At 51.2% G+C, this 12,797-nt stretch overlaps 1 protein-coding gene across 1 annotated transcript in view; it reads right to left on the bottom strand.

Moving 5' to 3' along the window:
- Nucleotides 1-12,797, bottom strand: part of trit1 (tRNA isopentenyltransferase 1) — a 43,365-nt gene that overhangs the window by 15,517 nt on the left and 15,051 nt on the right. Inside the window, exons 3-8 of the mRNA XM_036516120.1 lie at nt 10,516-10,614; nt 9,302-9,453; nt 5,592-5,734; nt 4,875-4,989; nt 1,898-2,010; nt 809-886 (exon numbers count right to left, since the gene is read on the bottom strand). Coding sequence (XP_036372013.1) covers nt 809-886; nt 1,898-2,010; nt 4,875-4,989; nt 5,592-5,734; nt 9,302-9,453; nt 10,516-10,614 — 700 coding nt within the window. The remainder of the gene's footprint in view (nt 1-808; nt 887-1,897; nt 2,011-4,874; nt 4,990-5,591; nt 5,735-9,301; nt 9,454-10,515; nt 10,615-12,797) is intronic.

Genomic DNA, 12,797 nt, shown 5'->3' with positions numbered 1-12,797 from the left:
TACAGGTTTTTCAAGCCTTTGAGAAAATTTTGAGTAAAAATGCATCTGAATGAAGTTTTAAGTGCAGACATAATGAACAGAGACCCACAAAACATTACATTCTGCTGTCTTACATTTAATTTACCAGTCGATTTTGAATTATGTATAAATTTTTTTTGATTATTTTAATAGCTTACCGACAGTTAGCTTCACCCCTGAGTTTTTTGTCATCCGCTAATTAAACCTTTCTACAACTGTTGTTCTCATTAAGGGTAAACAAAAGCAGAGGTCCCAGCACCAACCTCCTGGGAACTCCACTTAATGTTCCACATACACCGTTACACAAGGCAGACTACACGGTTAACATTTAAAATATTATCCAATTATGTCACAGGACATTTACTGACGCAGCCCAGGTTAGCGGCCTTGTTCTGGAGCAATTTGACCCATACCTGCAAATTACCCTGTAACAAGCCGATTTCCCTAAACACTACGCCACAATCCGGCCCATTAAAGAGAAAATATTAATGTTCGTCTCTGGTTTCTCTGTTTTTTTTTTTCTTTTTTCTTTTGTGCAGCCCTTTTTTTTTGAACGCGGTCGGACGCCTCGGTAATCAAAGCTGGATTTAACGAGACCATCAGGGCCCTGAGATGGGATTTACACAGCCCATTAAACACACAAACAAGGTGCCGAAAGGATCGGGCCGGCCCCTCCGGCTCTCCTCCGCCACCGCCGCCATGGCCGCCGAATGCGGCACGAACCGGTTGAAGGCACAGCGGAGGGGAGGGGGGGGAGCTGGCAGGTGACGGGAGAGGAAGGGAAACTCACTCTTCAGGAAGCGGTTGCGGACCCACTTGTTCTGCTTTCGGGCGTAGCGTCTGGTGGCTTGCTTCAGCGCCTCAACGCCTGGCATGGGGGGGGAAGGAGAGAGGAAGCTGACCTGAAGATTTTTGGCAGGACATTTTGTGTACAAACTCTCCCCAAAAACCTGTGATCCTCAGAGACAGAGGCTTGTGCACCATCAGAGAAGAGTGACAATGGAGTATTAATGGATTGAGTAATTACACAGATGGGACAGCTAAAAAATACAGGATATGTGTTAATGTAACCTGAACCTCCATTCGCTTCCACATGCCCTTGACTATTGTGTAATCACTGAATTCTATTGTATTTCTTCAGCTGGGAGGGATGTGATACTGTAATAATGCAAATGAATTGAAGATTCAACTGAATGCTGAAGCCTGTTAGATGTGATGCAGCAGATGTGAGAGGGACATCCTGAGGCAGCATGTTCTAACACATCATCAGCCCGCACCAATACACACACATGTGACATATGGGTGTGACCGCCCGCATGCACTTCAGCTAAAAAAAAAACAGTTGCCACAGTCATTAAAAAGACAAACAGAAGCCAATGGATTTTGTTCTGCTCGGGCACACGAGCCCATCATAAAAGATTACCATGGTAATGGAAACAAATAGGGGAGGTCAATACCACAGCAACAGACTGCTGAGGATGACAGCCACTCGCAGCCAGCGCTAGGACCAGATCACTCGATACAAACGGCTTTCCAGGAGAGGGTCTGGGTTTTGCTCGCGAGTGTGGTAATTAGTCTTGACATGGCTTCTGCCCGTAGAGCAATGATGACAAAGCATTGAGGGCCTCTGGAGAATGGCTGTGTGCTACTCATCAGTGCTGCAGCATTTACTCTGTTGGGGGGGGGGGGGCACTGCCGTAATGGGCTGCATTCAGCAGCTGCCTCCACCAGGAACACGCAGCAGCAGGATGTCCCTGTCTGGACCATTGGGGCAAAGCAGAGAGGAAACACATCTGCCAGTGCTGTCCTGGTGAGGCTGAAAAGGGGGGGGGGGGGGGTTAAGTTTTCGGTGGGGGTGTTCATCTGCGTGACGGCCCACCTTTGCTCAGAAGCCGGGCCCGCTCCTCCTCGGCCGTCCCCGCGTCTGCCGTCAGGTACTCGTGGAACTCCTTGAAGCCGATGGACTGGAAGATGCCGTGCTGGTAGTCCTGACTGGGAGACGGCAGGGGGGGCAAAGCATAGCATAACGTCACAATACTAACCCGCGAAACGTATCCGTGGCAACCTCTCTACATTCTAACACAAGGCTTAATCTGATTTAAAGAACTCGGTTGAACTGGCGCAATGTGTCAGTCAAGATTTAAACCGTGTCTCCCAAAAACGACAGGCTCGTGAGCAGGTGCTTCAGCTCATACTGAAGTTCACCTGACAGCAAAGTGCCTTCCCTTCCTGTCTGACGCTAAGGCTGCCAGATCAGGTTCCCTGAATCCCCCCACACTTACTCACATTGCACAGAGAGGGAGAGCGAGAGGGGGAGAGATAGAGAGAGAGAGAGAGAGAGGGAGAGGGAGGGAGAGAGAGAGAGAGAGAGAGAGAGAGAGAGAGAGAGAGAGGGGGACAGGGAGAGAGAGAGAGGGAGAGAGAGAGAGGGAGGGAGAGAGGGAGAGAGAGAGAGAGGGAGGGAGAGAGAGAGAGAGAGAGAGAGAGAGGGAGGGAGAGAGGGAGAGAGAGAGAGAGAGAGAGGGAGGGAGAGAGAGAGAGAGAGAGAGAGGGAGAGAGGGAGAGAGGGAGAGAGGGAGAGAGGGAGAGAGAGAGAGGGAGGGAGAGAGGGAGAGGGACAGGGAGAGGGAGAGTGTGTGAGTAGGAAAGGAAGAGCAGGAGGGGATGGGGAGGAGGGGCAGGCTACAGGGGTTTGACCTTGCCACTGCACTTTGAGAAAGGAGACAGAGAGAGTGGTTGGGGGGTGGTAATGCAGACGACGAGGGAGCGGAGGGAAAATTGCTGGATGGCCAGTTTGCTGACGCTTTGGGGTGGGGCTGAGAGGCTGGGAGTGGGACAGTGGTGTGGGGAGGAGGCGGGGGATCAATCACTGCGTCCGGGGGAACGGCGCCACAGCGGACTGGGCAGCCTGCCACCAGCGCATCAATCCTACGCGGCCCCGCCCTGACGGGCCCCAGACAGCGCTGTGCCACCAGCGGGGGCCGAGCCGGGCTGCGCAAACCCGCGTCCAACGCCGGCGCACCGAAATGTGCGCACACAGCCTCAGGGCAGCGCTACGCCTGCACCGGAACTCCAGAGAGACGCGTCAACGCGGCCCGCATCAGGCGAGCTGACCCCGCGCCAACCCTTCCCTTCCTCTGCATTTAGAGAGAGGGCCTCGGAAACGACACAGGCAACTGACACTGTCCGTGCATTCAGCGTTTTTCTTCATGGAATAATCCATCTCAAATATGGGGCACGGAGTTATGCCACTGATTTTTCCAGTCTCCCTCTCCTGCCGGCTACACTATTTAATAAATATGGAGAGCCACGACAACAAGCCCAAGTGTAGAAAATTAATGTTTGCGGTGACAATATGCCGATGTATCCGCTCAGAGATTACAGGTAATAAAACAGGAATAAACGCACATGGCAAAAACGGATTCTACTGACAGAATGTACTGACAGAGCAATGTTCAAATTCATGCTTACTTCTTATTCGTATTATATCCAGCCACTGTAAATGGCTTTTATGGACGTGGCTACACACTCCCTGACTCACTTCTTCAAAGACAAGGCTACCTGACTGACTGTCTACCCAGCTATCTCACTGACTGCCTGACTGACTCTGAGACTGACTGCCTGACTCACTGACAGAGAGACAGACAGACTGACTGCCTGGCTGACTAGCTGACTGGTTAGCTGGCTGGGAGGGGGGGGAGGGGGGGGGGGGGGGGCTGACTGACTGTGTGGCTGTAAGCACCATGATTTTCCCCATCAACGGTGAAAAGACCTAGGATTGACACTCTTCAGCTGTCCTATACTGTAGGAGGCAGATCAGAGGACCCAGACCTCCGCACCGTAGGCTGCGTCTGATGCTAAACGTATTCATTTCCTTCCCCCGGCAGACGCTTCAATCCTAACCGCGGCGCTGGAGGTTAGCTGCGAGCATCTGCGGACCGGATCACAGACAGGACACGCAGCCCGCGGGGCGATCCCAAAACCAGAAAGGCCAGTTTAAGGCAAAGACGTTTGCATAACTGCAAGTCACTGCCAAAAAAGATTACCCAACAAAGGGTGACAACTGTTCCATCGCATCAGCTCAACTGACGCCGCACGGCACAACCGCCGGCAGCCTCTGGCATCTGCGCGGCTTTCCATTTGCAAAACACAGGTGGGGATCGGAGCGTCTGAGTGCGCTGCAGCCCGTTACTCCTCAGATGTGAGAGCGTATTCCATAAACCCTCCTCTCCTCTCCTCTCCTCTCCTCTCCTTGGAGCTCACACCTGCTGCGTCTCTCCCCGCGCCCGTTCCCCGGCCTGGGGTCACAGCCTCGGCGCGGTGCCCCGTTTGAGGCTACACCTCACGCCCCCACGCAGCTCATCCCACTTGCCTGGCGAGCCCGGCTCCTCCGGCTTGAACATCCTGTTCGCGTCCTGCCGGAACACGTCAGCGATGTCAAGCGACTGACTCAGGAACAGGTTCTCGCCCCCTCTCTTCCCCCTGCTGTTCCGCTGCATACCTGGCCCTGCCGTAGCTGGGAGGCCTTCTGCAGAGCAACGGGGCGACATGCCGCCCGGCCGGCTGGGGCAGGGTGGGGGGCCGTGCCCTAAAGGCGCACCCCCGCTCCCGGGGTGACTTCACAGGCACCCGAGGGTGTGTGTAACTGTTGCCCTGGGTCAAGGTACTTAACCCACAACTGCCTCAGTAACAATCCAGCTGTATAAATGAATAACATGTAAAAACCTACGCAAGTGGGTCTGGGTAAGAGCGTCTGCTAAATGCCAGCAATGTAAATGTAATTTCACGGATCCAGGCTCAGTGGACTTCCCAGGACTAGGCGCATGCTCTGGGCCCAGCTCAGGAGCCACACGCACCTGTCCTCCTGGAGCTTCTGCTCGTTGTATCGCCGGTGGAACTCCCTCAGCTCCTCCAGCAGCCCGGTCTCCAGCATCTCGTCCACGCGGCTGTCCAGCCTCTTATCCAGAGCTGCTGGGGGGAGGACGGAGGGAGCGAGGGAGAGGGAGAGAGAGGGAAAAGACAGAGACATCAGCGTTAGCAGCAGCTGTCTAAAACAGCACACACATCACTTGCTGAGCACTTCCCTGTGCATCCATTATTCAGCTGCAGACGCCTTCGCGTAGGGCGGCTTACATAGCTCACACATGTTATCCATTTATGCAGCGAGATATTTACTGAAACGGCACAGGATCGGCGCACCCCCCAAGGGTACAGTACAACAGCGGTGCCCCACCTGGGAAACTAGCAACCTTTGGGTTACAACCACAGCTGCTTCCACGTATGTCATCCTGCTGCCCCATAAATTTGACCTAGTACCCCTTGCAGCAATCACTCCGCCTCTACTTTTGGGATAATATAACATGCAGACATGCACAAAAACACACTAAAACGATCTAGCTCCCAGCAGGCCGCTGGCGTTTTACAAGGCAGGCACTCCTAACAGGCGTTGATGAGAAGCTGTGAAATTTTTTTTTTTACGTGAGGATTTTAACTGAACGACAGAGGCTCGCGACGCGGCGAGGCTAGTGCCGAATTTTTCCCACGGGGTGCGCACGTGCAGAATCCTCCCTCACCTTCCAGGCTGGAGTGCAGCCAAAAGATGCAGGCATCCGGGAAACGCAGGGGCCCGCCCAGGCCCCCGCCCCCCTCCTGGCCCCTCTGCTCCTCCAGCAGGCGGCTGTGGGGCACCCCCGTCTGCTGGTGCACCTGCAGGCTCCTGGAAACATCAATCAAAGCTCTGCTTGAGAAGCCCCGCCCCCTTTGTGCAAGGAAGCTGGCGCCGAGCAACCCGCAGAAGAAGGGAACGCAGGAGGAATACCTTCCCAATGATATCAGCAATAAAAAACCCCAGCAAATTAAACAAGATTAAGTTTGACTGTAAACAAGACGTAATTTGTCCAAACAACTGTCCGTGTGCGAGTGTGTATATATACATATGTATATATGAACGTATATATATGTGTACATATATGTGTGTATTTATATGTTTTATATATATATATATATATATATATATATATATATACACGTGAGTGTGTATATTGTATGTGTATACTTTTTATATCTATATATATCCATATACATATATATATATATATATATAGATATATATATATATATATATACACACATATATATATGAGTCAGTTTAAAAAAAGAACATCTCCACACACGCACAAAGAACACCACATTAATGCCCCCCCCCAGCTCACACTGTCAGTCTGTCTTCATCCAGCAGGTTTCTCACCCCCGCGGTGAAAGCCGCCAGCGCAACATGTCAACACTCTGGTTCCATTCACACTTTTCCCTGGCAGCGACTCCCCAGCTGCCGCCGAGCCCGCTGGCCGCGCGGGGGATCCGTCCTGATCCCCTGCACTCTGTGAGTCGCACCTTTGCCTCTGAAACCGCCGCCAGCAACCAGTCAAACAGGCATCAGCTGTCGAGCGGGAAGCTCGGCCCGGGTTTCGGAAAGAACGAGTCTCTCAGCCCCCCTAGTAACGGCGTTTGAACTTGACATATGAAGGAAGCGAATTTGACCAAAAACAATACAGTGACTGGCGTAGCGTCAAAGGTCAGAATGAAGGGGTTAATGGCCTTGGCAGGGCCCACTCTCTGGCCCACTCTGCCAACACAGCCTCTGAACAGAAACACCCCGCTGGATGGGGTACGAAATTAGTAAATCGGGAAAAGCTATGACGCTACCTTAAGAGCTATCTGGTCCCAGGCAGAAATTGCCAGAATTAAACTGCCAGAATACCTGCAATAAAGAAATCATAAAGACAAAATTGTAACAAAACTGAGACTGTTGAGACAGCCCCTCAGCTTGCTATAGATTCATGGAAGGTTCTGCAGATCTGTCTGCATAGCAGACCTACATGGGCGTTTGGGACGTCCTCTTCTCCTGCCCCTTCTGCCTGACGGACACCGGAACACTGTCGTCCTGGTTGGTCTACACATTACATCACTGGCATTTAGCAGACGCTTTTACCCAGAGCAATTTACAAAAGTTCACCACTTTTACATGTTATTATCGATATTAACTGAGGCAATTCTGGGTTAAATACCTTGCCCAAGGGTACAGCGGCAGTGCCCCGGCAGGGAATCAAATCGGCAACCTTTCGGTTACAAGCCCTGCTCCTTCACCACTATGCCACACGTCTGCCTTTAACACAGGGGTAGGGGAAAGAAACATCCAGGAAAGCAGCCTGTTCTCACAGACAGCATCTGACAGGGCTTCATCCCTGGCCATCGCAGGCCTTCAAACTGCAAACACAGATCCTGTCACTGTAGGTGATGCCTGGTCACTTTCTCAGGCATCCTTCACAAAAAGTATCAGGCCTACATGCTCACATTACTACTCTGGAGAGGACAAAGGATCTGTAGAGCGTCAATTTTATGCCGTCTTCAAACACTGCACTTGCACTGTCTTACCATGCAATTTTGCTGCCGCATGAAACACTCCCTGGCCTTTTCCACGCCCGCTATTAACATCTTTCTCAACGTCTGCAACTCTCTGAAGACAGCTTTCAAGAAGAGTGAAGGACTGAACAGTGTCCAGGGGGACGCTCATTACAAGTTAATGGCACGGCTGAAGGCTTTAACCACACAGATGACTTCAGTGCTCTCTGTGCTTTTTCTCAGGCTATCTTTAGGATGCCAGATGTCAATTCTTGCAGCTCTTGATGTTTTTTTCTCTTTTTTTTTCCTCGAATTAGAGCACTATCATCAGAAAATCAAGATCTTTGAGATAGCCCCTCTTTCCGCTGTAACCCGCGGTCGGTACAATTCAAGGACTGTGTCAGCACACAGCCGACCGCAAGCAGGAAGAGAAAGGGACATAATTGGCAGCCTTGCCCAACTCCTGTGCTTCCTGCGATCCAGCCCAAATTACCCAATCACAAGGAAAGATTCATTACAAAATCTGAGCACCAAACACCCCGACTTAACGTTCTTTCGGACCACCACAGAATCCTTCCTGAGCAGGAGGAGCGAACAAGAGACCTGGCAGGAAAGTGGGTGGTCCCAAAACAACACTCCCCTTCTGTGCAGGAGAGGGTGTCCTTTCTTTCCTCTTTGTATTGTTTTTATTTTTATTATCCACTTTCGTAATGATCTGTTTTCACCTTTATTTGTGCAGCCTTGCCCCTCTCTTTATGCCAGTTCCTTTTTTTTGACCTACTTCTTCACTAATACTTATTTCAGTATGGAAATCACTGTCAGTGTTACCGCCGTTACTGTATATGCCCCATTAGCGGGCGAGCGCTGGCAGCACCGCGCGCTGTGAGGTCACGCCCGTGCTGCGCAATCAAAGAGGAGCGAAAAGCTCACAGACACGTGAGAACGGGCACAGCTGCTGCCAGCGCAGAAAGCGCACCGCGGGGACGCCGGCAAGCGGGAGGGATGAAGAGGCCGCAGTCCTAACAGGGCCGTTAACAAAGCCGACGGAGGCCTGGGCGACCTGAGCAAACCCTGCGGCTCTCCAGCCGCTACAAACAGCGAGGACGCGGGGGAGGAGGAGGCCGAGCTCTCTGTCTGCCTGCGTCATCTCCGGTACACGTGCTACTGTGGGTGTACAGTTTACTTTATCAGATCAATAAGGTATTAAATTATATGTGGGTGGCAGTGTAGTGTAGTGGTTAAGAAGGAGGACTCGTAACCGTGAGGTTGCCAGTTCAATTCCCCTCTTGGGCACTGCTGCTGTACCCTTGGGCAAGGTATTTAACCCACAATTGCCTCAGTAAATATCCAGCTGTATATATAGATAACATTGTAAAAAATGACACAGACATTCAAAATGATACAAGTACACGATTTTGATGAAAAGGCAACAGTGCATTACTGTAAGGCAGTGAGCTCTTATTCAGAGCAATTTGCATGGGTTAGAATTTTGTCCATTGATACAGCTGGATATTTTATTCTGGCTTCTGCTACACAACAACAATGCCCCAGCGGGGAATCGAACCAGCAACCTTTCGGTCACAAACCCTGCACCTTAGCACAAATGCACACTGCTGGCATAATAAAATGTCAACTCCGTGTGTCAAAAGTGAAAGTGTATGAATATGAACCCCTCCATTCCTGTGGTGTTAGCAGGAGTTTTGCTAACCTGCCTAATTAAACTACAGAGTTGGTTTGATTTTTTCTTCTTGTTGAGCATCCAGTAGCTACGCTTAGTCAAAGCTAAACTAAGTACACATGGTGAATACACATTAAAGTCAAGTTAGAGAAACTGATCAGGTAGTCAGGGGGAAAGGAGACATGCAGTGTGTTACCGTTCCCATACCTGGCAATCTTTCGGGTGTTGTTGGGGTGGAGCATGGCTGCCATTTCGGGATCCACCTCGGCCAGGCGCCGGTGCAGTTCTGGCCCCCCCAGCTTCTCCAGCTCTCCCCTCCTTTCTGGCGAGCCCCCCTCCCCGTCCGATCCCCCGCTGTCCTGCTGAGGGAGAATGATTCACATCTGTAGAACTGTATAACTGTATAACACCACAAACACCTCCAGTTCTCTTTATCAGAGGGAGACAAGGCAGCCTAATGCCACTGGAAAGTGTGTTAATGAAAGCTCACATCACAAAATAATTTCATCTTTTGTCACTCCACACCGACTGGGCAGTGAGGTTACATATTCACCATGATGGGCGAAGCTATCCTGCACTATCAATCACTGAAGCACGTGAACCAATGAAAAACAAAAAGCATCCTGAGAGCCATGAAGCTTCACTCTCCTATTGCTACCTTTTATTATGAATCCTCCACCTATCAGAGTACAGCCCCACCCACATGGCTTTCTCTGTGTTCTTCTCCCTTCAGACTCACCCCTCCCTCCCTCTCTCTCTCTCTCTCTCTCTCTCTCTCTCTCTCTCTCTCTCTCTCTCTCTCTCTCTCTCTCTCTCCCTCTCTTCCCCTCTCTCTCTTTCTTTCCCTCTCTCTCTCTCTCTCCCTCTCTCTCTCTCCCTCTCTCTCTCTTTCTTTCCCTCCCTCTCTCTCTCTTTCTTTCCCTCCCTCTCTCTTTCTTTCCCTCCCTCTCTCTCTCTCTCTCTCTCTTTCTCTCTCAGGATACTTCTCTCTTCGCCTCCCATCCCCCTGTCTGCACACACCTACCCACTCTTGTACATTTTCCTGTTGCTCTGCCATAGCATTCAAATTCCAAAAATAAAACGCACACCAAAAAACAAAAACAAAACAAACCATTTCTCAACAACTACAAACATACGAATGATCATTAAATGCAAATAATTTTACGCTTGCATAAATGCAAGGAAGTTTAAACACTGTGTGAGGTCATTTTTCCCCTGTACTTCTTACTGTCCCTCTCTTCATATCCCTCTTATTTCTGGACACACTTGTTTGCTCATGATGGTTTTGAGTCATGGCTTTATTTTCCTGCTACAAACCGAAAACGCTGGGGCTGCAGTGACCCCAAGCCTTCCCTGACTGATCTCCATCCCTCAGGATCTTGGGCCGTTGAGGTGTGTACCCCCATTCTGGCGTTGCTTACCCCTGTGTCCACAAGCACCTTCCACAGCAGGGACTCGATGTAGTAGTTGGTTCCTCCCACAATGATGGGCAGCTTCTCTCTGTGGTGTATGTCCTTGATGTGTGTAGCAATTAAGGAGCAATAATATGACTGACAAGTGTTCCTCTAATAAGGAACATCGCTCTTGGAATCTGCCGGTCCATCAGTTAACATCAATGGCTTGACTCCCCAGGAATTAACAGGAGAAAATGTTGGTCGAAAACAAAAAACTGGCGGAGAAGTTCATTTTAAATGAAGCGTGGAGCCGCGGTGAAAAGGCTCTAAGCAGGAGGCTACAGGTATATTTTGTGGGTGGGGTACTGCTGTTGTGCCCTGGATCAATGCGCTTCACCTCAAGAGCGTCAGGAAACAGCCAAAGGCATGTACAAAGAACACGCTAAAATGTTGGCTCTGTACCTCCACTAATTACAATGCTGTTGGCGTGGACGTTAGCGGTATTAACTATTAGATAATGGAATGGTGCTTGCTCACATTCTGGAATGATTGTGTGCTGCCCTTTGTGACAGATACTGAGATTCCGTTGATGATTCTGAACGCGCTCCTTCCAGGAGTTAAGCCTGCTAATAAATAACGCGAATCCACCGCGTACACGGAGATATAGTTCTCCCAGCAACGCAGACACAGTGGCAATAAGACTCCCGTCCTTCTCAGAACATTCACAAAGACAAAATATGAAAGTTACCCAGGCTTGCATCTAAGCGCTTTTCATCAGTCCGGCCGGCTTCTCTTGCAGGCTCTACCATCAGCGCAGTGCCGGCGCTCGTCTGTAACCACAGACGCGGGAACAGGCTCCCGCCCTTCCTCCCCTCCCCTGACATAATTAGATAACCGTCCTGACAAGATGAGGACCATCAGAGCTCATCACTCACAAGCCCCAGCACCCCCCCCCCCACCTCCAGGATGGAGGGAGGGAGGGAGGGAGCGAGAGAGAGAGAGAGACAGAGAGAACAAGTCAGCATGCCCGAGATGGAGGGAGAGAGGGAGAGGGATGAAGGCATATGTAGTGAGAGAGAGAGAGAGAGAGAGAGAGAGAGAGAGAGAGAGAGAGAGAGAACAAGGCAGTGAGCCAGAGAGCAAGAGAGAGAGGGATAGGGAGGGAGACATGTGCAGTGAGAGACAAAGTGAGAGAGAAATAGAGAAAGAGAGAGAACAAGGCAGCATGCCAGAGAAGGAGGAAGGGAGAGAGGGATAGGGATGAAGGCATGTGTAGCAAGACAGACAGACAGAGCGAGGGAGAGGGAGAGAGAGAGAGAGAGGGAGAGACAGAGAGGGGACAAGCACTGCAGCAGGGCAGGGAGAACTATGCAGTGATGCAGACAGGAAGGAAGGGAAGAGGGGGCAGCGAGGTGGGGAGAGGGAGAGCGGCACAATGGGCGAGTGACAGAGGGAGGGAAAGGGGAGAGAGGGAGAGAGAGAGAGAGGGAGAGAGAGAGAGGGAGGTGAGTAATCTCTCTGCGAGCAGCATGCAGAGCGGTGTGGAGCTGGCAGCTCATGATGCCTGCATTATCCAGTCCATTGACTATCTTTCAGGGAGTGTCATACCTCACCATCTCTGCGTCGGGACAGCACCAGCAGTGCCACCCCGTAACCTCACAGCTGCTCTGCTCCACTGGAGTCTGCTACGGCTGCTACAGAGGGACTGACGCATCTGTGTGTGTGTGTGTGTGTGTGTGTGTGTGTGTGCGCGTACGTGCATTTATAACACTTACAGGCCAAAACACATCATTTTCAGCGACAATTTAGATGCATTAGTCAGCAACTGAGACAGTGAGAGAATATAAGCGTGCGTTATAGCTCGCGTGTTAGGAACCGTACTAGCTTGACACCTTGACAAAAGCTCTAAACCCAACACAGCTATCTTAACATCGGCAGGGAGCTGAAGGGAAATTAAGGACACACGCTCAAACCGTGCGGAGCTAAAACTCAGAGACACTGAACGCACACTAGCCTGAGGGGCCTCCCCCGCTCCCGCTCCGTATTCCGGTGCTCTTGTACCGAGTAAGCAGGCCAACCCGCCTTGCCACGGCAGCGGGACAGCGCCGCACCCCGACGTACATCGCAGCCCCCCACACGAGAACGCCGTGAAGGGGCGTGTGGCGGGATTGGCGTTTTCACAGCACGCTCAACAAGAATCACTTCTCACGGGTACGCGGCGGCAGGATTTTAGCATCTGCGTTTTAGCGTCAGGCAGAGAGGTGCTGGCTATTCCAGTGTTTGCCACGCAGCAGCACGTAACGAAAGGA

This window comes from Megalops cyprinoides, chromosome 21 (assembly GCF_013368585.1).
Source record: "Megalops cyprinoides isolate fMegCyp1 chromosome 21, fMegCyp1.pri, whole genome shotgun sequence".
Classification (NCBI taxonomy): Eukaryota; Metazoa; Chordata; class Actinopteri; order Elopiformes; family Megalopidae; genus Megalops; species Megalops cyprinoides.
This window is presented reverse-complemented; position numbering and strand designations above follow the sequence as displayed.